At 33.2% G+C, this 27,828-nt stretch overlaps 1 protein-coding gene across 1 annotated transcript in view; it reads right to left on the bottom strand.

The window, feature by feature from the left end:
• LOC120328997 (uncharacterized) overlaps positions 1 to 18,986 on the bottom strand; it is a 54,912-nt gene extending 35,926 nt beyond the window's left edge. The window contains exons 1-16 of the mRNA XM_039395596.2: positions 18,818 to 18,986; positions 8,656 to 8,792; positions 8,176 to 8,389; positions 7,920 to 8,045; positions 7,011 to 7,133; positions 6,596 to 6,715; positions 6,092 to 6,211; positions 4,674 to 4,796; positions 4,001 to 4,123; positions 3,734 to 3,862; positions 3,108 to 3,230; positions 2,824 to 2,952; positions 2,084 to 2,178; positions 1,556 to 1,748; positions 1,004 to 1,163; positions 354 to 457 (exon numbers count right to left, since the gene is read on the bottom strand). Coding sequence (XP_039251530.2) covers positions 354 to 457; positions 1,004 to 1,163; positions 1,556 to 1,748; positions 2,084 to 2,178; positions 2,824 to 2,952; positions 3,108 to 3,230; positions 3,734 to 3,862; positions 4,001 to 4,123; positions 4,674 to 4,796; positions 6,092 to 6,211; positions 6,596 to 6,715; positions 7,011 to 7,133; positions 7,920 to 8,045; positions 8,176 to 8,389; positions 8,656 to 8,792; positions 18,818 to 18,890 — 2,092 coding nt within the window. The 5' untranslated portion in view covers positions 18,891 to 18,986. The remainder of the gene's footprint in view (positions 1 to 353; positions 458 to 1,003; positions 1,164 to 1,555; positions 1,749 to 2,083; positions 2,179 to 2,823; positions 2,953 to 3,107; positions 3,231 to 3,733; positions 3,863 to 4,000; positions 4,124 to 4,673; positions 4,797 to 6,091; positions 6,212 to 6,595; positions 6,716 to 7,010; positions 7,134 to 7,919; positions 8,046 to 8,175; positions 8,390 to 8,655; positions 8,793 to 18,817) is intronic.
• Positions 18,987 to 27,828: the final 8,842 nt, after the last annotated feature.

The following is a 27,828-nucleotide window of genomic DNA, read 5'->3' as shown; positions in this document are numbered from 1 at the left end:
AAAAATTTGCTAGCAGTGAACTGATACACACACCTTTGGGTGAAGAGAACATTCAATTGTGGGAAAAAGTGATACCAGAAAATATGGAAATCTTATACCCATGCTGAGAAATGGTTACCGGTAAGTTTTCTTGTGCTAAAAGTATGGGGAAAATTTCATCGAACATCATAGAGCATCCAATTCCTCAGCTATAACTACTTGTTATCACTTAGTTGTTTTCCCAATAAAAATCTAGGATAAACAGCCAAATTAAAATCCGAGCACTAAATTTACATCTTTTTTATCAGGTTGGTTGTTAAAGCCTTTGCAAGATAATGATACCTATTGTGCCACTGTATTGCTTAGCAACTTACACACTGTCACTGATAAATTTGAATTGTCGGAAATAGCGTTCTCGAGTGTTTGATTTGCTGTGTTGTTTGTTTTCACGTCCATCAATGCTTGAACACTTCCTGGGCTGCAAAAAAACAATGCTAATTTTGATTATAAAATCCTAGGTCTAACATTTTTTAAAACCTGCTGCAACACTTCCATGGTATGGATTTCTATATAATAGAGTCAATCAGACAACAGTATTATTTTTCTTTCAATATCTTTAGTATTACTAGTATTATACTTGTATATCTTGTAAACTCAAGCAAATATAGATCAACATATATATATTATTTGAAATTATGCACAAATTTCATCGAATGAACCAAAACCTTTTCATATTATTTTATAAACAAAATATAAACTATAATATAAGTAGCTTACTTCGCATTCATTTTTCATCATAAAAGTTCATGAATTTCATCATGAAATTAACGAAGTAATTGAAATGTGTTAGCACAGCTATATATATAGTCAGTATAGTATTATTTGTCAATATTGATGTAAAGTTGCAAACAAGGTTTATATTACTATGTGAACCAACAAATAAATAAATATATATCTGTGTAAGTGTCCTGTCACCATGACGATTTAATGTGAATATATGTAAAAATTTACTAAGGATACTTACAACAAATAATATACTTGGACAGAGATGATTATAGTAGAAGACTGCATCATGATGGTAGTGATGGAAGAAATGAAAGTAATAGATTCTTGGCTATTAATGTTATTGTAGGAAGATATAAATACTTGGTTAACACTGACACTTGCAGACTCTTCTGGATAATCTGAAAATTAAATAAAAAAATTGTTGTTTGCAGAATAATGCAGCATAAATACTTAGTTATACTATACTACTAACACATTCCTGTGTCTTGATTAGCCTAGTGTGAACAAAACAATTCTATAAGCAGTTGAAATATTATCGCGTTAAACAGTGTAACTTTTTCAGCATAATAACAGTTGCCTCCTATTATACAAAGTGTAGTAAAGCCGATTTCATACTATTTCTAACAATTTCAACAGGAAGAACGACTGAATCATAAATCAATAGTAATAGTCCCGTATTTTCCTGTTTCTAGAAGTGGACTACTTTAGGATTCGAAAATACAGTGTATTTCAACCCCTTTGAGCCATAATCATATCTTTATATATGTTGATTTTATCATTCATTACTCACCTGTGGTGATATATAGAATTGGGCTGTAATCGGGAGTAACTTCAAAACCATTTTGTAGAACCCGAACCCTAGCACGAACTTCGTATTCAGTTCCGGATTCCAAATTATCAATGTCAACAACCATGGATGATTCCGAATCTACGAAGTTGAATGTGATGCCAGAGTCTCCTGATCCAACTCTTCTCACTTGGATCTGGAATATATTTTTAAAAATTATGTCTTGCAGCCTTTTACACGCTTATATCTACCAACGAAAATTCCACTGAAGAATGGTCAAATTTGACTTTTATACTGAGTTGTACTAGAGTACGTAATAAGAAAAATTTTATCAAGAAAATATTGCAAGGTAAAATATGCTCTCAATATTTAGGAATTGATCTGTTATTTATATACAATGTTGTTTAACACGATTTCTTTTGAAAATACAAAGACTTTATGGTATTCTTCATCCTAAGGCATAAAGGATCTTTGTTATCCTAATTGTACAAGCCTACTTGTAATAAGATTTGTTCAAAGAGATAGTCTCACCTCGTAATTTTTATGTCTCCTTTCCGAAATGAGTTCCACTTTTGCGATACTTTCGGCTACGGAAATCTCATTTGGTGCAGGCAATACCTCAATTTCTAAATTATAAATAATAATTTATTAAAGTATTAGGGAACACAAAAAAATTAAAATCAAAGTATATACTTCCATTACTAAGAATTCCCTAAAATATTAGATATGATTAATACAATTGTTTTGTTTACGAACACACGCATCGTTCAAGCTCAGATAATGATTTTATAATAAAAAGTTTAAAGTTAGCTTAGAGCTGGAAAAACGTTTTACTTTGTTTTCAAATTGAGATAGGATTAACATGTCTATCCCTGCGAGAGGAAAGTTACAAGACGGGTTGATCATATCGCGAACCACGGATTTTATCGGTTACCGGTCAATGTCGGGTATGAGATTAGTTTGTCAGTTATTTGTTTCCGATGCTGGACTTGAATTAAAAATATTTACACACAATACGACCTAGGAATATAGAATTTGTGATTACTAGGAAAACCGTGTTTGTTGAATTACCTTACATTTACGTGTATCTTGAAATAAGATACCCAGAGTATGAAACAGATAGACATTGACAGGGGACAACCTTAGTAGAACATACGGTTATACAATTTATTAATTTATATCAATATGTTCAAAAATAAAACTCTATTCAAGTTTAACTCGAATTTAAGCATTATTAATTTTCAACATTGTTATATAAATAAAATCAGTACCTTGGCAGTTCTTCCCGTCTCCGGCATGATTTTCAGCACACGAGCACGTAAATGTGCCAGGTTGGTTTGTACAAACACCTCGAGGGACCGGACTGCAATCATCAGTTCCAAGATCGCATTCATCAATATCTGCAAGGTAAATAACCAGATCAAACTTCATCATATACAAAATGCACCAACATCAGTATTTGTATCCAGAGAAAGCTATATATCTTCACAAGCAGACGCCAACCCGATGAGAAATATCTTTGTGTTGACATAGTACCTAATTAAAATACGCTTACCTTCACAATCAACACCGTTTCCTGAAAACCCTGTTTTGCATTTACAAGTGAATGAACCTTCAGTATCCGTGCAATCAGCATTTGCATTGCAGTTGTCTGTCCCGGCATCGCACTCGTTGATGTCTTGAAAACAGAATTATATATATGTGACAAATGTGCTTATGGAGATGGAGAAAATTCAAAAAGTTTTAAAATATTGGAACTAAAGAATTAAAAGACGTTGTACCTGATAGAAATATTGGCAGGGCAAATTTCACGTTCAGAAAATTGCGTTTTAATAAATTCTATGTTCCAATAATTTGTATTGTTTTGCGTGTCTCAAAAACATTGTGTCCCATTCCTAAATGTATGAATCTCACTTCATGTGCTTATCCTAACCTTCTGAGCTAAGCAAATCATCTATCCTTACCCAGAACAAACAACTGAAATGTTTCATTAGTCATGTACCGCACAATATATCGAACGTAACTCGGAAACGTTGAAAATGTGTTGGACGTGTGTGGAACAAATCAGGCTTACGTGGGACAAACGCGGCAAAGCGGGACATGACATTTTTGAGACAACATTTTCAATGTTTGCCGTTCTGACAAAAGCTACCACAATGAGAAATAATATATTTATATTACTTGTACATGTCGTAGTTCCATCACCAGTGTATCCAGCTTTACAAGCGCAGGAAAACGATCCAGGAATGTTTGAACAAATTGCGTTTTCATGACAGTTATTAGTTTCTGGAGAAGCACATTCATCAACATCTGTTTGAAACAGAAATTATAAAAATCAGTATGACGCGTTTTGTTCGTTAATCAATGTCGAAATCATTTTAAAAATTGAATGTTGATTTGTTTATGTTTAAAGTATTTCACCAAATGACGATTACCTATAACTCTTACCTTCACAAGATATTCCATCTCCAGTAAATCCAGATTTGCAAGCACATGTAAATGAACCATCCTTGTTGGAACAATCAGCATTTGTGTTGCAGTTATTACTACCATCGGTACATTCGTTGATATCTGAATTCAAAACCAAATAACAAAAAGTGATATACAAAATAAGTAATATGAAAGACCCTGATAATACAGGTAACACAATAGTAGCTCTGGGCTTAATAATGCCGGCACAGAGATTTATTTATAGTGACAGAAACGAGGTGGGTTCGGGGCCCAAGAAAGACATTGTCATGATAAACGGCAACCCATGAGCGAGTGGGGAGAAAGCTTAGACAGCAGATACATATTGTTTATGTGTAATAGATAACTACACCGATATATACTTCATTGGTGCCATGCTGAAGCTCTGACATTTGAAACAAATTGTGTAGGATATTTTACAAGCGTCCGTGCTTTCAGAGTCTCGATTCATTCTATAGATATTTATGCTATTTGTGATATATATTTCACACTCCCCCGTGCACTACAATGCATAATGATCATGAGATTGTCCCGCTATTTATATATATATATATATTTCTTATTTTGATATACATGGATAAAATTATGCTGTTGTCATTTAGTTAGACCGTGTTTTTGGTGTGTGCGATTTTAATTGTTTCGAAGAAATTACCTGAACACGATTTCCCGCCACCAGTAAATCCCGGTTTACAAGCACAAGAAAATCCTCCAGGATTATTTGTGCATATTGCATTGCTGTCACAATCGTTTGATCCACTTGTGCATTCATCCATATCTAAACATAGTGCATATTTTTTATATATATGACAACTTAACAAACCACCTCCACATCCAATCATTTTATTTTTCAGGAATGTAACAGTAGTCTATCTAGTAAACAGTGTATTGTTATATTACTGACATTGAATTCAGTCGAAGTCACCACTATCAGAAAAGCATCAAAACGAAGAGGAATTTTGAAATTCCAATAGCTTTTGTGTACTGATATTCTAATATTGTATTGATATAGTCTTAGTTCGTATCAGTTTGGTGTAAACAGATCTATTCCATTACAAAACAAAATCATGAGTTCTCGCCTCCAGTTCAACCTGGAGTCTTTAGAAAATCGCGACTTGAAGTTACATGCATATATATATTCTACAACAACGTACAATTTAAAGGTATTCTACCGGCATTTTTTCATGGGGAACGATAAACCTATACAGGCATATCAAGAAATGCAGTCGTGTATAAAATAAGCCAGTGGTTTTTAACCTTTCCGGTCAAGCGGAATCCCAAATAAAACATTCCAGAGTATCGAGTGACCCCTGTGCGATAGTTCAATTGTCTTTTATTTTCTGAATTATATAAACTATAAGCTGAGCGTTAGGAATACGCTTGCCGTCGCATTTACGACAACCCTGCGGGGGTTCGCAGGTTCGAATCCCGTGGGCGATAAATATGGGCGAGTGGATTGCTAGACTCCTCATCACCGCTAGTCGGCTACGGCTCCTTTGACCATCACGTCCGTGCATCTGGAACAAATAACTGGCTACCCCATCCTTTACCTGAAATGGACCGGTAACCGGGCGAGATGCCACGGTGCGCCATATGATTGAAGCCGTCATATAGGCTTTCCTCTCCCAGAAAAAATAATATCTCAATTTTATACGCGAAAGCGAATCTAATACTGGCAAAAAGTAATAATAGTAGCAAACCTGATTGGTATCTGAAATTAATTAATATAAATTCTCAGACTTGAATGGAAACTTGCGGATGCCCTTTACTGTGCTGGCGGAACCCTACCGTATTAGTAAGTACGTTCGTATTAGATTAGACAGTGAGAATCCTAAGTCTCGATGTCATCATGCACCATTCAATAAGTATAAATGTATAAAATAATAGTATATTAGGTACGGATTGAATTTTTACAACAACTGTACGAGGAAACAATATTGCTGGACGTATATATTATCTTCACACTATTTGGAAATGATGAGATATAGCATATTGTTTATTTTTAGCAGGCATAAGTTGCCTAATACTGGGATTTCTGTTACTATTATTGATCTTTGATTTTATTGAGCATACCAACACAAGACGACCCATCTCCAGAGTATCCAGCTTGACAAGTGCAGGTGAACGATCCGTTGTTGTTGGCGCATGTTGCCTTTTCGTCACAACTAGATGCATCTGAGCATTCATCAATATCTAACAATAACAAAAACAAAAATATTATAATATATAAGTACACAATTTATATTTGAGATAAAATATAACTTTGCGGCACAACTGCCGCCAGTGAAGTGAATCATTACCGTACTTATATTACTTAATTATGAAAAGGAACAGGCATGTGTGGATGACCTCTCTCCAAACAAATGATCGGATACAAACAATATAGTAAACATTTTCTAACAAACAAATCATATATATGTATAAAAATCTTAGCTGGGCGTTAGTTTTTGTATTGATAGCATAAATAATATTAATTATTGAGAAACGATAAGAATGTTTTATCAAATAAACATATCACGAAACGACCGGTGATGACATGGCCCCATTACATAATATTCCTTTAATTTAAACACTCACCGACACAGGAGGATCCATCTCCTGTAAATCCGGTGTTACATACACATGTGCCCGATCCCGCAACGTTTACACAAACTGCGTCGCTATGGCAAGGGCTGGAAGCATCACATAAATCTATGTCTATGAAGAAAATGGTAATTCTTTTGGGTAAACTATTGAATGCAATTATTTGTTTTGTGGCGTGTTTGATATAAACGGGTATATATAATTAACTTTTCACTTTCTAGTTGATCGATAAATGAAAATAATTAGGAACACTGGCATTTGATGCTAATATATCATTGTGAAAATTGCTTGAATCTAACAGCATCTATTTTAACAATACCCAAATTTGATGAACGTTACATTATCGTACGGTTCACGAGGGTCATTGCACAATTTTACTCTAGCAATACGATTGGAATAATACAAGTACCGGTACAATTTTTTCCATCTCCGGTATATCCACTTAAGCAAGTGCAGGTGAAGGATCCATTATTGTTTGAACACAATGATTGATTGTGGCAATCATGCGTGTTGAGTGAGCATTCATCTATATCTGAAACGTAAAAAAAATCATACATGTTATTACTGACATTTCAGTGTGTATCGAATTAATTGTCAGGTGATGCACTCATATATTTTGTGCCACGTGCCATTTGCCTGAATTTAAATATATATATATATTCATTTTAAATTTTTGTGCAATTTTTCAGAATTCAAACAGTATGAAATTCTGTTGTCCAATCTAATTGATATTGATGAAAATCGCGTATCGCTGAGTGGTCAAGCGGAAGTGCCTTTTGAAGAGTTGAAGGGTTCCGCAGTAAATAATGTTTGGCTTTTCACAATGCAACGCTGATAGCCGGGAAGTGTGATAACTTCTGATTTATGCCATATTCTATCGTACCTATTCTACTCCGAGTTTGTTCTCTAAGTTATAAAAATAGCAATTCAGTCATCACCCAGGGAAGGTTCCAGATACTACGTTGAAAAGCAACGGTTAAATTTCTGTCGGATATAAGTATTTTGGTCGTTGTGTTTTAACAAGTTTTTTCTAAAAAATTTACAATTAATTGCCTTCTATCAATAGAGTTTTATTCATATTTTGTGGAAATTCTGGCGAAAAGTAATCCTTCAGCTTCGTTTTTTAAAAATGTGATGTAAATCGTATATATATGCAAATATTTACATGTGTACTGCAAAAGCTCGGATAAAATCTGATTAAGGGTAGATTTTTCGTTATAATTACCCACTCAAATTATTTTTCTTTGTCAATTTTATACATATTTTCATAAATTTTTTTGAATAACAATGATCAAATTTTAATTAAGACTTCTCGTACCAGCGCAGGTAACGCCACTTCCAGTGTATCCCGTTTTACATGCACATGTGAAGGATCCCTCTATATTTTGACAAGAAGCATTCGCATCACAGTTATTGCTTGCAGTATTTTCGCATTCATCAACATCTAAAAATAAATGAGGCTATTGACAAAAATAAAACTTGGTACTGCGAGAAAGAAGCGTTAAAGTTTATGATAATGTCACCGTAAACTTGGCAAGGTAATATTTGGAAGCGACTTGCGGTCGAATACATACCTTGAATTTGATTCACTGCAAAACTTCCAATAGTTGAGTCTGAACTTGTAGCTTTTGTAGCAGTTACAACTTGTTGTGAACTGGCTGTTGTGCCTTCGACTGTTACTTCAAATTCTGCAATGACGCTGCCAGATTTTAAATTACGAACATTGCTTTTGATGCTCGAATAAGAATACCCTCTGCTGTCCATTTCAGCCTTAGTCTCAGCGTCAATCTGAAATTAGGAATTAGGAAATTTGTCTTGTTTTTTTTGTATAACCTAATTAAAATTTCACCATCTGCAGACCGTAATTTAATATTGTTCCAATAAAAAGGTTTAATCCGTGAAAGGAATTTAAATGCATATATTTCAATAAGTTCTAGTTGAGTTAAATATAAAATATTGAAAACGAAAAAATGTTCATTATTATTCCATCTTATAGACAAAAGTTTAGCAATGATTGAATCTTGTATAATAGCCCAAATAAAACAGTAGCATACAGCATCTTCCAAGGAATCTTTTAATGAGATATATTCTGTCGATGTTTTGATATTTAATCTTTCGTTGAACGTCTCTCCCGTTAAAGTTACAGATAAAAATACCGCCACTGTTTCTCCATCACCACTCTGTCCAATAACTGAAATAAAGCATATTTATTTTAAGTGAACGTTTAATCACATCAAGTCAAAACCTTGATAATTTACGGATAATACGTGCTTCATATAAGCCAGTGATTCTCAACCTCTTTTCATTCGTGGGCCATTATTGTTGCCCAAAAATTCTTGTGGCCCATTAACTTTTCATTGCTAAGGAAAAAGTCTAGGACAAAATAAAATTTTTCTGCAAAAACGAACACTTCAACTTTAATATTTAAAATGAAAATTACCACTCAATAGCAGAAAACAGCATCATGCATTGGTGATACAATCAAAATTAACGATATAACGATGGCTCACTGGCTGAAAATCAGTAATCTAAGCTCTGTGCCTCATAAATAACTGTCCCAATTGTCATCCCCGACCCATTCTATTTTCAGGTATAGGTAAATTTTGCAGAGAATGGTTGAATAAGCATATGAAATGGAGTCATTTTCCTCTAAAATTTGCAGAGTCTCTGAAACTCCTCAAACTGGTATATAAATATCGATAATTACCAAACTACTCAGTCCATCGGACTTGGTCTTAGAGAACAGCCGTCCCTCATTTTTAAATAGGGAGTTTTGGATTGTTGAGCAAAATTATTGTCGGGGTTGTTGTTGTTGTGAGAAAACCGCCGTTATCAGCAAATAAAGCTGATTGTTTTAAATTTTCATTACTCGAAAGCTGTTGAAGACGCTAGAGGAGTATTATCATTTTTTTTTTTCAAATTACTCCTATGGGGCCCGTTATTTCGCCCAAATTTTGCTGTTCAATTCATTGGAACATCTTTATATCATACACAGTGATATTTTTATATGGACTTAAACCCAAATGCCCTTATATTTGAACATTGGTCGCCTGATAAAACAAGTGTCCTTGATTTTATGCCCAAATAATAAAGGCAACTTCGTTCTCAAATTCGAAATCAAGTAATCTTGTACTGTGTAATGAATTAAGAGATGAATTCGAATAAGATTTCCAAACAAATAACATATAGCTAGAAGTTCTTAACGTACTACGGAGAATGCACCATCTTGTAAAATCATACCTTGCAACACCAACAATGCGGTATCATTCCTTGAACTTGCTGAATAGCATATATTCCTACCCGCGCAGAGAAACGTTTCAGATCGCCAGTTCGCTAAGCAAAATCGAGTTTACCCCAATTTGAAATTGTTGTGAATGTTGTGTTGGGCGTACGTTTTTTATTGGGCACGAAGTGGACCCATGGACTGATTTGTCATTTGTGTGACAGTAGTTATCGAAGTATCTATATTTGATTTCGCTTCTTTTCGTGAATCTCAGTATACCGTAATTACAGATATCAATGAAATTTGTTATTGTGCGGTGTCATCACGAACGCTATATTGAAATATGAGAGAGGTTCTAACAATGCCCTGATGCAATTCACCATGAAATTTCACCACACAATAATGTACGCTTAGGCAAACATGCTCAAAAGGCTGTGACGTTTAGTATACAATTTTCTGCAAATCGCAATGTTATAGTATCGGGGTTAGAATATTCGAGACTTGAAAATCTTTCCATCTGTGGGTAGGAACCGATAAATTTTTCGCATCAATTTTTTAAATCGTCACTGACACAGTAATCTTCGGTGCATTTGGGAATGAATTTAAAATAAAATGATCCGTTTTAGAATGCAAACAACGACATACTGATCAAGCAGTAACTATTTTGAGGAAGAAATTGTTCAGTGCTGTCAAAACTGATCAACAACATTTTATTAATTGGGTTAATTTAACATCGAAATAAAATTACCATTTAGTTCAAATTTCTACCCAAGTGCTCTCTCATGAATAAATTCAAAATCTTTTCTGTCAGTCGACTTATAGTTTGGGCGGCTATGGCCTACTTTTTGATGCTAAGGACTGCGTGTCCAATATCAGAATGTTAATAATAGCCTGTTACTGCGTGTTTTTTGAATAAGCAATACTCTAAAAACAGTATATTGTTTTTCTTCGATTGTCGAGAAGTATATTTTTAATTCACATTTCATTCAATTAAAATAACCAGACTGAAACATGTAACTGTCAAAACCTCTCACGTATGTATGTTTTGTGATTTACTGTAATCATTGTATGCCCTTGTGATGTCATGTCTGGAGCAATAGACAATGATGAGTTGGATTTAATCATATATTAACAGTCGTCAAGTAACTGATAATGAAACTTGAGAATCACCATGAATCAACTCTGCTCGAATATTTAAACAATTTACAGAATACTTTTCAGAATTTCAAGTAAATGTAAATATATTTCATCCTCGCATCCATCAACAACATCTAGATTAGTTTTTCACAGACGCTGGTCTAATACGTTCCCCTTTCCCCAAATGTGGGTGTGAGAATATACCTATTTACACAAGCCACACACGTACTTTAAATATCAAATTGCCACCGTCAATTCTCGTGTGTTTCCGGGATATTTATCACGATATTTGAACGAACGAACGTTTACTAAATCCTACGTCACTTTCACGGCTGGAAAAACATGACGTGAAAGCCACCACTCCTTATACATCCGTCATAATTATATATTTACCTGGGGCTAAAAAAAGGGTATACAATTTAACATAATCCTCCAAAATTGTGTTGAATTGTGTATGCTCAAAATGATGCTTAAATACGTGCTTGTTAGTGCTGTTGTTACAGAAATCACAAATACGGTAAATTTAATTCGTGTTTTATGGAAAATTTATACATAATAAAAAACAAAATTTAGTCAAAGACACGTTATTCTAAATTAAACGTTTAACAAGTTTATCATTGAAAAAATCCTACTCAATTTTTCAGTAATTGAACTTGAAGTTTATATCGATTATATTTAATAAATTTAACTGTACTAAACCTTAAGAGCAAAGAAATCATAATGCTGCCATATTGCCAGTATTGGAAAGATAAAATCTGTTCAAATATGATGAAATAATAAAATCTAGCGGTCCTAATATTTCTTGAATATATTCACTACTCGTGGTTTATTGTTTTTATTACATATATAAAACTGACATGAAAAATCCTTGACTATTCAATCATGAAAATTTAAATATTTGGGTATAATAAATTCTGGGTGTCGAAAAAACTAAATTGACTTAAGGTACATGCTTATCCGTTACACGGAATTAGACGAATGCTTTATATTGTGGTCGAAAATTTTTTTAATTCATTAATTATTTTCTGTAATAAACTGAATAATATCATTTTTCATTATGATAACTATGCGTGGGTTACTGCAGCGTCAAATCATTCAGTCACTTCAGCCAACCCTAATCTTTGTAAATTGTTTTGACATTTGAAGATGACCATGCAAAAATGTCCGAAAAGTCCTAATAATTCCGATTTCTGTGAGCACAGTATGGGCCCTTTTTAATCGGTAGAACATTAGTTCAGGAGCACACGATTCATGTTAAATATACTCCAATGTAAGCACGTTGAACTCAATTCGAAGGCAGGAGTTGAAAAAATGGGTTGTGGTTTTTATGGGTGATTACCTGAAGTGTACAATCTATACCTTTATCTATCTGTGTTTCATTTGGGAAGAAAATAAAGTCTGAACTGCTACTGAGCTTTCGATTCATTATTTCATCTAATGATACATTTTATTGTGGAAAATATACACAAAACGGGATGAATAATTAGGAATTTCAAAACATGTCAATTTTAATATTTTCAACTGGTAATAATATATATTGGATAATGAAAAAATTGTACTAACAATTAAAGTTTTTTCCTCGCTTAATATAATTATGTAATCGATTGTAATAATGTATGTAATCATACATACATTACAACAAGCGGCGGTGCGCCTTTTAGTGCAAATTGGAATACATCAGATTCGATTTGTGTCTTTTCAGTAAACTAAATCAGTTTTTCTGAATGTAAAATAATGTTGCTGAGTTTTATTAGAAGTTTAGCGTTTCATAAGTTGTTTGGAAGCGTTGTCATAACAAGTTCGATGACAATTTGTGAATGTGTAAAAAACCTATTGAATTACTTTGTTCTAAAAAAATATGATCTTTTTCGTTTATTTATAGCCCGGAATGACGGTCCACACGCAACTCTGATTTGGTCTATTCAACCCAAATCAATGGTTCCGTTTGAAAACGAATTTGTATTATTGTCTATATTTGGTCGCATACAATGGAATACTAGTATTCTGTTTTTTGTTATATATAATTTTTGGTAAATTATATATTTTTTTTTATATGTTATGAAATGCATTGACCCATAAAGATTAACAGTTGACTTACGTGCGATACTTGTGACACGCCCAAAAATAAACAACAAAACTGTGGAATAATAGGATCCTGAAATTCTTGGAATGACAACCTTCTGTACGACGTGATTTTTTGAGATTGTATTTTCAAATATATATTAGCTTTGGGGAATGTAAACCCAATGTGGATACCAAAATTATCAAGTGAATTCACGAACCTGAAATAGTAAAAACATCTCCATGGAGCGTGGTCGCAGCCGATCATATGACTTATAGTATGAACGAGAAAACTATTGAACATCCATTAAATTGGTGTCACGTAAATAAATGCGGGCAGAAAAGTATATAATAGGAAAATAACATGGGATATGTTGAATTTATTTTTAATCGAGTTTCACATATAAAAAACATACTCTTATAGAACAATACTCTTCGGTTGAAACAAACAGATTTTTCACCAAATACAGTATATACATACCATGTAAATTTTAAAAAATATTTGCAAACATTACAAAACGTTAGCGGCAAGGTTGCTGGTTAACTTGTACTTTGTTTTGAAATAACTAACAATTTTCTATTTACGCCATCGTCCAGTTTAGCACTTTTGTACAGCAGTATAACATATCTAAACGGAGTGAAATAAAACTCATGGTAACATTATGAGTCTTCAAATAAATGACTTCTGATCGGCGTTCGTATTTCAGGACTAGGATATTCATGTGAACCTAATAATGTTACGGCCAGCAGTGTCACGTAAAATAAAGTTCAGGTTGAGAAACTACGTTATGCAATAAAGTTTATCATCAAACGCACCGATCTTCTGAAGTTTATCCCTGAGAAATCCATGCGCTTATGGGGAAACCCAAAGCCTTTAAATTGGCCCAACTTAACATACCCAATGTATGAATCAACTTACAGGTTATGATTAACAGTGAAACATCCTTCACTATAGGTATTCATTATCAACACATCGTCGCATTTATTTAACAAGTTATAAAATAGTGGACCCGCCAATGGCGGAAAACTACATATAACTCAACTTTTAGAAGGAAAAAGGTTGTATTGTTTGGTTATAATTTCTATATACAACCCAATCCTAAACATATGAATGCAGCGCAAACAAACAGGCGTTGACACCACATTCGACAATTCACAAAATATGACTGTATTTCTATATTTGATCGGGGTTTTTCATTTATTCGAAATTGATACAGTTGAATGAACAACATTGCCATACTTATATACATACAGTCACTGTTGTTTTTCATGGTGTTTAAACGACTGTAGGGCGGCACATATTCTGAGTGGGGTTTAAAAAAAACTTGGACTTTAGATACAAAGAATGGGCGTGACGGGTTTGGATTTGTGCCCTTTTCTTGGCATATTTGGTACAAACGTTTTTTTGGGGTCAACGATGTTTTAATTTAAGTTTTATTAGAAATTTATACAAATAAAATTCCGAATATCTGATACCAAAATAAGAAAACGCTATATGGCCTAGTAGAGCATTCTTGAAAATAATTCGGTTTATTTTTTGCTTCATTACGTCATAACGAGTCAAAATGATATGATGTTGGCCTAGTAGAGCATTCTTGAAAATAATTCGGTTTATTTTTTGCTTCATTACGTCATAACGAGTCAAAATGATATGATGTTATGACAAATGTTATTGGTGTTTGAGTATACGTAGTCATATTTGGACAAATTCGAAATCCGGTTAAAATATAAAGTACTAACAAGTATCCCAATGGAGGACGTCTTTCTGTTTTACCACCGACTCACGGCTCGTTGCGTTTGAATTGACATGCTGCTATTTCTTATTTTTCAATTTAGTGTAACGCTTCAATTGGAAAAAATTGCGAAATATAAATGCAGCAGCAATTGTTGTTTAAAACAGATTGAAATATCATAAAGTCTCTATAACGTTTATTCAAAAAGTCGTATATTCGAAAGTGGAATAAAACTAAAATGCAACATTGAAATCATTAACTGACTGCGAGGCTTAGCTGTTACATAATCACTTCCAATAAAACCAAGTTCTCGTCTTAGTTTCAAAAATATATTTAATTATATTCCTTATATATTCGAATAGTTTGGGTCAATTTCAGACTTTTGTTCGAAAATTCAATCGGAGAAATCTCAAATCATCGATATTCGAAACGCGTATAAAGTATATCAATATATTTCAGACATTTTGGCAACCTTGAATTTTTTTTATAATCTTTGGATATATATACCGCAAATACTAATTCGTGATCACAATCGTGTTTCAGTGACAAAACATATTATCAAATTTGAAACAAGAACAGGAAAAGGGTTCGAAAATGTGTAATCTACGTGATCGCGTATGTGCGAAATGCGGTTTTCCATGATGTTGAGAAACGCATCAGTGAATTAATTACGCATGAGTTACAATTTACTATCTCAGAATTATTTCAGTAAGTTTCATAGATTTTTTTTTAAATTTCGAGAGCAATTATGTACTAACCAGTTTATCATTTATAAACCGAGAAGGTAGTAGAATATTTAAACCATCATGTAGAGCTTTCATTGGGAAAATAATCAATGATAGCGCTTAATAAATTAGACGATATAACACCACATAATATTAGTATTAAAACCGTATGGTATATTTGTGACCTATAAAAATCTACGAAAACGATTTTAGTAGAAATTGGTGATATCTGTGGCATTTTTAAATTTAGCCATTGCGTGTTTAATCACCGTCGAACGGAGAAGAAAATTATAAGACTCAAGGGAGCGGAAAGTCACCCCGAAAACAACACAACACGCTCGTCCGTTATATGGTCTCTATTTATCCATTTTACGCAAAATCACGAGGGGTCTGATGTCAAAAAACGCGAATTTGGTGCTAAATTTAGGCTCGATTCTTACTGACCGTATCGCATGACAAAATTTACGGCGCAGCAAGTCACGCACTGACCTTTGAATCCTTTTTTTATTAATACCACGGGCAACGGGACATTGAGTTTTATGATGAAATTTGTGTTACTAGTAAACCGGGCAATATCAAAGTTGCAAATTAATCAATTTGAAAAATCTTTATCTGATCCTTCAACTCAACTCGTAAATATTTTACAAAAAATAAACGGATAGAGAGATATTATTCATACATACTATCATCGTAAAAACAGATGTTTGATTTTTCACTATGATCCAATATTCAACCAATTCCTTGATGAATTCAAGTGTTTTTAAATCGAATACATAAATTTGAAACGTATTATCAGATTTCCTATTTATTGGCAAATTTACAAAATCGACCAGTATGTAGAGTTTCGTACCTGAAATGCGATAGAAATGCCATGAAATTTGAACCCTTTTTTACGATTTGAATGAAAAAATAATAAAAAATAATGATTCCAAAATTAACGACTCAATTTGCTTTTATATATGATCTACTCTAGACCAATTTTCAAGTTGCATTGGACAAAAGTGTTTAGAAAAATCACTGAGTGATTTCAAACAGTATTAACACTGTTACAAATAAATGTATAAAATTCATCAATGCAAAATTTGAATCGCCAAGCATCAATATATACTGATAAATATCTGAAACAAAGCCGAAATAGAGCCTTCTCGATTACTGATATAAATTCAAAAAATGATTCATTTGATTTGAGGTTTTGGTAGTTTTTTCCTTGTCATGACTTGTGGTGGATTGTGGTGTGCCAAGGACTATGTTTATGGCCTCGTACGTTTTTGCATGGATAAAATCCTGCGCTTGATATACCTTCATTTTTAATACAAAAAGTATCTTACAAAGGCGATTTTGGTTACGCCAAGATTTTCATAAAGCCCCTGCAGATTACTAGGGTGTAATTTTGCGATTTGAAGCAGCAGTGAAATTGCACCTTATTTAGACTAGCAATAGGGCGGAAAGGCAGATGCGATGAACCTTGTAAGGCCACCTGATGTGCGTTGGACATTTTTATTAAATTGTTTTATATTGAAGACTATTTCGGGAGAGTTCGGGATACAATTTTTAAGTTTGAGTAAACTTACACATCGAAGCAATTTCGTTAGTTTATACAGGAATAGTTATATTTGGACAGGAATAGGAATATTTATATTATATTTGTGTGTTTTACCCTACTCTACTATAGATTCTACTATTCACTGGACAATTTGGCGCTTCCGTAGTATGTGAATCAAGATGGCGGACACCGGAACATAGTATGTGTACCAGGTCAGGATTAGGCCATAATTTTATTCCAATTTCCCTATTTTAGTTTTTTTTACGAGTTCGGGAACGTAGTATTTGTACCTGAAATTATAGCCTAACCCTAACTTGGTACACATACCACGTTCCTGTTTCCGCCATCTTGGTTCACATACTACGGGAATATCGACAATTTATTACTATGTACTGGAAAAAAATCTAGGAAACAGGTAAATATCTCCAAAATAAAATATCGCAATGCATGCTTGAGTTGCTTGATCCTTGAAACAGAAAAAATAAAAAATTTCAAAATGTCACGTTGACATTAAGACGGAGAACACACCACAAGTCAGGGAATCTTTTTGTGCGATAAATCACCCCATCTATCTTCAAATTCAGTCGTCATGAGCCCAACCCAAATGACGTGTATACTAATCACAGCGTACACAAAATACTTTCAGTATTATTTGTTCAAATCGGAATTGGGGAAATTTCTTTTTATATCATTATGACGAGTTAATTAACATGATAACATGTACGCAGAAAAAAAACCTCCGCTAGAAAAAAAACGTTCAAAGTGAATGAAATAATAGAATTGATCTATAACTTCCATACATCTGGATATTCAATGGAAACATTATACCAAATTATCAAATTTAAATGTTTTATGGCTCACTGCTTGTATATAAGCAAAAAACACTTATTACAATTCTAAATAATAAAGGGCGTGACAATATCAACCACTAAGACGTACAAGGATTTATTCTGTTCATACTTATGGAAACTACAGAAAAATTTCCGAATTATTTGAGCATGATACATAAGGAGTCGGAGAAAGTGTTACGCATTTATGCAAATTAGGTTTCGAAATACATTTATTCATTTTTGAAATCGAAATTTCCAGTACGTAGGTTTCAGTATTGCGAAATACAGTAAATAACTTTAAATTCACTAACGGAAAAGGGAAATAGAAACAACCATGACGGTTACGTAAACATTTGATAACATATTGGTTTTCGTAAAGAAATATTTTGGAACGTTTCTTGTAAGCAAGATCGGAAGCACATTTCTCATGGCTCAATTCACGTACCATCAATGAATCAAAATATTCCCATGATACTCTGTTCACATGAATACGGATGATATTTCAACAAAATAAAGAATTTCGGTTAATTCACAAAATTCAACAAAAATAGTGAATGATACATGGTCATACTTCTAAAGAGTACTTTAGCAAGAGTGTCCGTGAATTTATTGTAAACGAAATAAATAACTTGTAGAAACGATGAAATGCGTTTGTTAAAATTACTACACTTTACTAGATAATCTCAAAGTACACCAATAAAGTATAAAACACGTTTTTTCATCAAAAATTTTCTAGTATGCCAGAATACTTAAAGCATAGCCTATTTTGACTTTCAAAACCAGAAGTGGAATAGGAGATACGTTGAAACATTTCGAAAATTGTCTTAGATGTCATAATATTTGATACCTAAATTCGATATAACGATGAACTTTCGCCAAACAAGCGCAATTCTTCACCTAATTTAAATATACTTCCAGAACTTGTAAAACTTGCAATTTTTTCATAAAGATGAAATGGACTTACCGTTATCAAAAGATGTGAAACAAAGGACAAGTACGAAGCATAATAATTCTTTCAGTCGAGTTCGGGCCGCCATTATCGATGAAAACCAATCCTTGCTAGTCTCGATTTATTTTCCTTTCGTCCGGTTATATTTTAATCTAATGTTATATAAGACGTACGAAGTAACTAAAACACTATAACAGAAGAAGAATTAATTTAGTAAATCACGATCATCAGCTGTAACAAATAAAACTTTTAAGCTGTTTCATCTATACGTATATATTGTAACTGCTATGTTTCGACAGTGAAAAAACTTTTACAATGAACGTACATTTTTTTTATATCCGTATAAAAATAACAAATATGAGTCGAAGATATTTCCGCAACTCTATTAACTAATTTCAATCTACAGTTTTGTTGACGGATACAATCGTCATGAACATTATATGTATTAGTCACTTATGGCGTCGCTAGGTCAATAAAGTTCGGGATAGGATTAAATTCCCGTCAATCCCGAAATTATTCAGCTGTAAATGGCCTAATTACCTTCAACCTGATTTTGAAGTAAAAACTGGGCTATCCAAAAACTTTATTGGCCCCCAAACTAAATTTTGATTTACCTTGCCAATTAAATACCTAATATTCATTTTATTCCAGATGATTTGACAGTTTCCTAATTGTATTATAACATTAATCTAACTAATATTGATAATTTAGCACCAGTCGTGCTTAACATATTTTTAACTCTTTTACCTCGTGTGTTGTAACTCCCAGTATTCGTCTAAAATTAATCACCCTTTTTCATAGGACTACCTGCCTACCCCTTAGCTTAGAGTGTTTTCCGCATACAACAGCAATTTCACGAGTGAGGTAGACACGGTCTGCAACAGTCGACATAATTTATTGTTCGCACAAGCGACTATAACGGAAGACAAAGCCGTGACGAAACGTAATCTTGACGCAGGTGCATAAAAAAATCCGTATTCCCGTTTTTCCATTTGCTTTTTTTCGGTCACGTTATTTCTGGTAAAACGGGGAGCGCAATACGTCATGAAATGCGTTCGCGTGTGATGGCGAGCATGTTACTTCTTTCATCGTGCAGTGACTACTCGCTACAAAGTTCGCAGGTAGTGTCGATTCCATAACACAGAATCTTTCTCTGCGATATTTACATATAAAATCATCAATTTTTTTCACCTCCATATATTACCATAATGAATCAAAAAAGGCATTAGAAAATAGAATTTCAGTGTAGAATTATAGACGTCTCAAAATAATTTCGTTGTGTTCCTAAAGAAAACGAAAAATGTGAATTTTTTGTTAACATCCGTTTTAGAACACCTGTTGTAAGAAGACAATCCATAGAATTCCAAAATCAACTACCTATTAGTCGCATAACTACAGTATAGGGAAAACAGGGCATCCCATATTATACAGGACTTATATTCTCATGTATATGATATTCTCAATCGTATGCTTTGCAGTACCCTGCTTTCAAATTTACACTACTAATACATTTCATTCTCTGTCATTGTGCCATTGTTTTATCTCATTCACCTGTTTTATCTCATTCACCTGTTTTATCTCATTCACCAGTAAATCATACTTTACTTAATTTTCACTCACATCGAGTTTGATTCGTTTAATCCAATAGCTTTCTAATGGCCCTTTACGATATTCAGCAAAAGACGAGCAGGTCGAAATTTTTAGACTAATTCCATATGGCATCCATTCAAGTATACGACAAAATGTTTGAATCAATGAAAAGAACCTATTCAGAAAATTGTATTTCACTAAATCGTAGAGTAAAATATCGAAATTTTGAAATAATATTCCATTCCTCGGAAGATTTAAAACTATAAAGTTCATAGCTTTCTGATTAGCAAAGTATGAATAATGCTTCCATATATAAGAAGTCATCCGCGTAATGATAACAACAAAGTAAGCGCTAAGTTCTTGATAATGGTAGAAATATTCTTGGTAAAGTGCCATTCAAGCAGAACGTTTTTACAAATGCAGATAAGCGCTATTTGTAATTCGAGATGTGGATAATCAGTAAAATATGCTGCAGACAAAATAAAATGAAAAGAATCTGTGATACGTAGTTTTCACAGCTTTGCTTGGAACGAAGCTCCTGATAAGAAACGATTGATTCGAATAGAGCTACTATTTTACAGAATCGAAATAATAAACCCTAGAGAGAGTTAGCTTGAACGATAACGATCATCAATATAATGAGCTCGACGGGCTTACTACGAAGTCATTGCTCCCACAACCAGATGCTATGGATGTTTCCCTGACCCTTGGCCCCATTCTCCCTATACTTTACTATAGCAAAATTTTCACTACATATGACGGCTGCACAAATTTCAATTACGAAATTGTTGGCTTATTACTGATTGGTCATGATTACGGAAATAAACAGGGAAATTGGTGCTCGGGGAAACATCCATTTGTCGATCTCAATTTCTATAAACATTTTATTTCCTATACTATAGAATAGATCATTAATCGCTTTCACAGGAGCATACTATAGTGATAAAAATCATCACGTGGACATTGTTTAATGTTACAATGAACTGTGGTCGCAGAAATTGTACTAAATTGCTCGAATTCCTCCGCTGAAAAACTTCCGACACCGTCATTTTATTTTTCTAATTACAAATGATAAGTTTTGCGCTGAACCATAACTTTTCCATTTTTTTTTCACGAACATATGAACACGAAAGCCAAGACAAAGTAGTACGGGTATATAATCTTGCACAGCATCGAAACGATACCACAGTCTTTTCGACTTCGACTGACAACCAAATCGCAAAGATCGCGAACGCGAAATCAAGGTGAGCAATTTTTAACTTCATAATGCTATCACACAAAAAAAAATGAATTTCATGGAACCCACAAAAACTTTTGTAATGAGTAAAAGAATTCTAACAACAACAACATACAAAAACGACTAAGGACTGAAGTCCAGTTAGTTCATAATTAAGTGAAACGTTTACAAAAAAACATTCTTAGAGTTTAAATACAACTATTGACTACTGACACACATCGAATATTACTAGCCAGAACATGGTGCAAGTCATTCAGCGTTCAAAAATATATTGTTGTACAGTAACAGCAAGAAATAAAATTGAATTCTTTTTTGTGTATCCGTGCATTCACAGTTAACCCAGTATTTCATGGTATTCGATTTATAGGTTAACGGCGTAAACTTCCCCTCATTTCCCGGTGTTATTGAATACCATCAAGGTAACGGTTAAGCTTCCTGGTAATTAAAATTGCTTGATAAGATAGGCATAACAAATTCACAAAATTTTCACTGATTTCAGAAAAATTAATAGCAACAGTGTAAACAGTTCCAATGAGGAAATTATCCGTTGACCTAATTATTGCATCACCAATGCGTCATTCTAACAACAATTCAACCGTCATTATTAGATCAAATAAGTCCACCAAAAGTTCACCACAATCACCAACTGAAAATAACGAAAATTGCAATTATTGAGATTATAAAATATTACGAACAAAGTATTGTTAAATTTAAAATAATTAATTATTGATTAACTCAATTAAAATTATATTGACTCGTTTACCTAGATAAGCTCTGTTGTCGTAATCAAATGAGAACCCAACAAAATTATACAAGCATAGACATTTGACCAGGGGCTCTCAACCTCTCTTGTTTTTCTCTTTTAACCTCTTTCAAAAGTAAAATTTACCTCCTAATATTCTATATTTTCACTTCAACAATTTTGTTGTAAAATTGTGGATGCAGGCGGATAAGTTAACATAACTACAATAGATGACAATTCAATCACAGGAATGCTGCAATCTGCTATGTTGGGCAACGGCTGCAATTGAATTGAAAGCGGTGGCCTATTCTTGTAATAGGGAAATATTACTTTTTTGATGACGAAATTTATCCCCGAATCAGATAAAATTTACCCACAAAAGATAAAAACCCTGTCTACTAGACACTTGATTATTTTGATTTAACTAAAAGAATAAAATAATCCTCAATTTTTTCTTATATTTACCTATGTTTGAATCTTTTATTTATATCTTATTTTCCCACAGTCTCAAATGTTTTAAATATCATTCTACATTCTTATATCCATCAGTTCCAATATGGGTGCATCAATTAAATATTGAATTATAAGGAATAGCGAGAATTGGTGCTTTTTCAGAACGTATATTTCTATCCAAGATCGAAAATAGGGAAAAGGAGGATTTGTACTTCGGAGGGAATTTTGGTGAACACTAGATGGCAATACAGAACAAACATATTATATAAAAGTATATGAAAAAAGTAGTTTTGAAAGTAGTTTTTCAATATAAGAATCTTTAACACTAACTATAGAGATGTTAATAATCAAGGTATATATAACAGTCGCGTCGAGTTAGAAGAAAATTTGATATACATATATTTTGACTTTTGATGAGTTTTAGCTCAATTGAACACTTGAAAATAGCAATTGGTGACGGTAATAATTTCTCGTTTTAACCCTAAATTTTCTATTGTATTCAATATATGAATTATTTTCCAACATATTACAATGCTATCGTAAAAATGTACGTGGACGTCGTAAACCCAAAATACCAATTTCACAAATGCAATCTGAACACCTGCTATATTTTGCTACAAATGTCTGGTAAAGTCGGGTAAATGAGGGCGTATCTAATAGAAACTTCGAGGGAAATAAAAAAAAGTTTGATGAACAAATGATCAATGAATAACACTATAAACGCAAAATCTCTGTGACTTTGAGATTAAAGTTTTAATAGACTTCTTTTTAGTTTTATTTTACCATACTCTGACAGAAGAACGTGATTTATTTCCCCATTTGTGGTCGACGACTAAACAATAACCTTAACTGAAAGGGACGTGAATAGCCCCGCTGGCAGGTAATTATCGGTATAACCTTGGCGACTAAACATACTGAGATTTTAGTATCCAGGAATGATATCAATAATTACGGGTTTACACCTTTATATATACAGTTTCGTGACGCGATATATATTTTAATAATTACTTAGTTACAATGGTGGAATTCCGTGGCACTGATCAAGTTTATGCCAAAGATGAAATATCTCTTCTGCGTTCGGTCCACATATGTTTTGATTATATTAATTTTTATTATTTTGAAATTGAGATTATATCGAAGAAAAGATCGCAATATGGTAATAGAAAATTCATTTGTGACGTTCGTATTGTGACATGGAATGGAATGATTCGTCACTTTGACCCATTATATGCTTAATTTATATGGGTAATTAAGAAGTACGTTGATGGTTCACATTCGATGTGTAGCAGTTGAAGAATATAGTAAAAAACTAATGTATAAAGAGTGAAATGTTTTGAATTTGTTTTGAAAAGAGTTTATTTTCATAATATAGTAATTAATATAGTGATCACGAAAGAGTAGCAGGGTCGTATTCACAGGTGTGAAATGTTAGTAGTATATATTGTGATTTCATCTCAATGTCAAAAATATTAATAAAAGAAGAAATTAAGAGTAGTTTTGGTAAAACGATGAAACAACATACCACTGTGATCTTGTTGGAACAGCGAGAAAATATTTTGGTATTTGTTGATCTAGAGAACTATTCGAAATGAATATGTGAAACGTCATGAACCTGTTAGGAAACTTTTATCATAGTATAATACTGCCGTTAATGAAATAAGAAGGTTGAAAATGAAAAGAAATATAATTACATTACAAATAGGGTGTCAAACCGTTCGAAGTAGAGCAACAGGACTTTAAAAAAGCACTGTAATCCTTATTATACCGGGATGAAGTATATGTTTGGGATATTAACCACAATGACCAACTAAATCTTAAGACGAAAATATCAAATTGGCGGTTTGCAAATTTTTTCATTTGTTTTTTTTCGGATTGGAGGTATCATATAATATATAGAAGAATATTATTGTATATTATAACAATTTTACCCTGTTCGCAAGTTTGATTTTAGGCCAGCAAAGAAACTGCTAACGCTTTTCGTTTTCAATAAATAACACAGTGGCCATGCTTAAACGAACTGAAAGGCTTTATATCTCACTTCAGTACTGTCCAGTTTCATAGCATTTTTATCTAAGCTTTCTTGTACATGAGGAGTAAAAAACTTATCCTAGTTAATACCCCCCCCCCCCCCCTCAATGTGGGCAGACCAGCGGTACGGGGAATCCGGAAATGCTGCTGCTAAAATCACCATAATCTTTTTTAACCTGATTAGTTTATCATCACATTCATATTAGGGATATGAAATGAAATTATACTGCCAACGCATAAAGAAATAACAATACTTCAAGAAAATATAAAACATCAGATACAAAGAAATGCAGTGGGTTTGTGGTGCTATATTTCTCTTGGGTAAGTACATTTATATGAAATTTATAGTTTACAGATATAGAAAGTTCGGTACTTTCTCATATTTTCTTATTTTCTGGGTCCAATTGTGTTCTAATGACCAAATATATTTTAAAACGGTGTAATTTGGTGTTTCTTCGTCCTAATTTGCATTCAACTATACCTACTCAAGTGTTGACTCATTATGTTGATTGATAGGAAATGTTGCATGTGTATGTATTTTTTATTTGATATGTAAATATATAAATATTGCACAGAAAGTCAAAAGTATTAAATGATGTAACGACAAAGATTGAATATAAATTTAGTTTTATTAAGACGCATAATGACAAATAACAAAAATTATATCATGTCAGTACTTTCATTCTATAGTAAATTGTTTTGCGAAAATGTCATTTTATACAATTTTGAGTGAAAGTAAATGAAAGTTTCAGTACATTACAATATATTCCGGCAGGCGGGCTTGAAATATGAAATAGACTTATATTCATGAAAAAAAAGAAAACAAGACATCATGAGGTATCGCACATTACCGCTATTAATAAATATATAGGCAATAAGCAACTGATATGTAAAAAGTTACTGCGTTTTGTAATTTGCTGCATTTTCTACTATGGAAAAGTATGCTCTTTTATTAATACACATCATTCATTGCTTGGAAATATTATTATCTTCCAATATTCTTTTAAAGACACTGTTACTTGTGCGCAAGAATTTAACTTGGTGAAGATTCCTATTTGGAATCTTCAGCATGTTTTTTATCGCGACGGATTTTACAAATTGTGTATTGCATTGTATTGGTATTGCACTTTGTCTGCTACAATTTTGCATTAATGGTATATAAGATCACCAATATTTTTCAGCATTGACTACAACGACGGCGGAGAATATTACCACAGCGGCTACAGGTCAGTTTTATCATTGGAAATGATGAAAAAAAAAATTATAGTGTCATTCATTGGTTCAGATCGCAAAGTATGATCCGTAGACTTGTCAGTAATTCGTTGTGTTCGTTAGCTTGGTCAGGGTCAGGGTTTTGTCATTTTCATCGAGTTATTGGTCACAACTGAAAATGTTTCCGGAAGGTCTGCCAAGCAAATCTAGAATTATAAAATCTTTTATTCAGATATAAGCACAGCTACGGCAAATCAGCTAACAACAGTAACAGGAGCAAATACCACGTCTGCATCCACAGCTGCCTCCACATCAACAACGAGTAACATCGCAAACGCGTCGTCTGAAGGTAAACAGAGCTATTTTTCTTTCAAGAAAACTGAACACGTATATTCAGAGTTAGAAGACTTGACATATACTTAACACACTTTCGCGCTTCGCAAACCAAACTGACTTTGGATTCGAATATGCTATTGGGGGAGTCTTTGGAATGACATATTTCACCTCTGATAAATTACACTATTTTCACGAAATCGCTCAATTCGGCATAACAAAAATCGAAATTCTGTCCACCTCGTTGCATCCAGAACTCAAATTATTGTTGTCAATACCTGATCAAAGTTTGGTTTTCTAAATAGCGATAGTTTATTGTAATACAATGCCCCAATGCCTTTGGACCAATACACTAATCGATGGTCTGTTGGATTATCAACAGTGAAACAGTTCGCGTTGAGAAAACATCGATGTACATAATGCCATATATACCGCATCTTTTGTAGAGAACCCCCACCACTAATGCAAAAATACTTTTGAGTACCGCAGATTGTAGGGGGTGTCTAGTGATGGCGGTTTTACAAAAGATCTCCTATAGCATGTTTGATAAAATTAGATATAATCAACAATCAAATTTATTCGTAAAAGCATTCCGATAAAAGTCCGACTGTTGTTACAATGTTGTAAATAATATTGGAAAGTGGTTTACCACAAAGCAAACCGCAAGTAATCTTATTTTTTCATCATACAGCGGAAAGTCAACCCCATATGCGTCTCCATTATATTACATAGTTTCTATTTCGATAATCAAATTATTACCTCGGTGATAGAAAACTTGTTTCGATACGGTATATTATGTTGAAAAGGCGTCGGTCTGTAATTAGAAATTCATATCGATTAGTACATTAAAATACAATATATAATGTTTTCTACACTTAGCTGGGTCACACTAATCTATTCATATTCGGTTGACAGGCCATTGTGCAATAAATTTATTTAAAAATAGAATTGAAGGGAAATGCGCGCTGTTGATGTGGTACTACGAAGCAAATTAGTGAAAGTTTTTCCTCAGAATATACTAATGATGATTCAACTATTGAATCTTCCAACATCAATACCTTGCTTCAGTTAGATTTAGTAAATTCTAAATACGAACCATACGAACATCTTGATATATCATTAGAGTATGTTGTCTGTATGGTCTCCCACAAAATCCCCGAGTATGTTCACTTTTTACATTTTTTCCTAACGTTTCAACAGATTAGATAGAGTGATAAGCATTATTATTATTATGGAGAATTCCTGCATGAAATACCATGACGACAATATAAAATGTCTCGCGTTACCAGCATCTTTTATCGTCGCACTGTACCAACAAATACTTTGTTACTAACGAGTTCGTTCGTATAGATGACACTGACACCATTGACTAAAATTTACTTAAATAGTTTACTACTGGTTATTAGCCAAAAAAATCATTAATTCTAAACC

The sequence above is a fragment of the Styela clava genome, chromosome 7, assembly GCF_964204865.1.
Source record: "Styela clava chromosome 7, kaStyClav1.hap1.2, whole genome shotgun sequence".
NCBI lineage: Eukaryota > Metazoa > Chordata > Ascidiacea > Stolidobranchia > Styelidae > Styela > Styela clava.
This window is presented reverse-complemented; position numbering and strand designations above follow the sequence as displayed.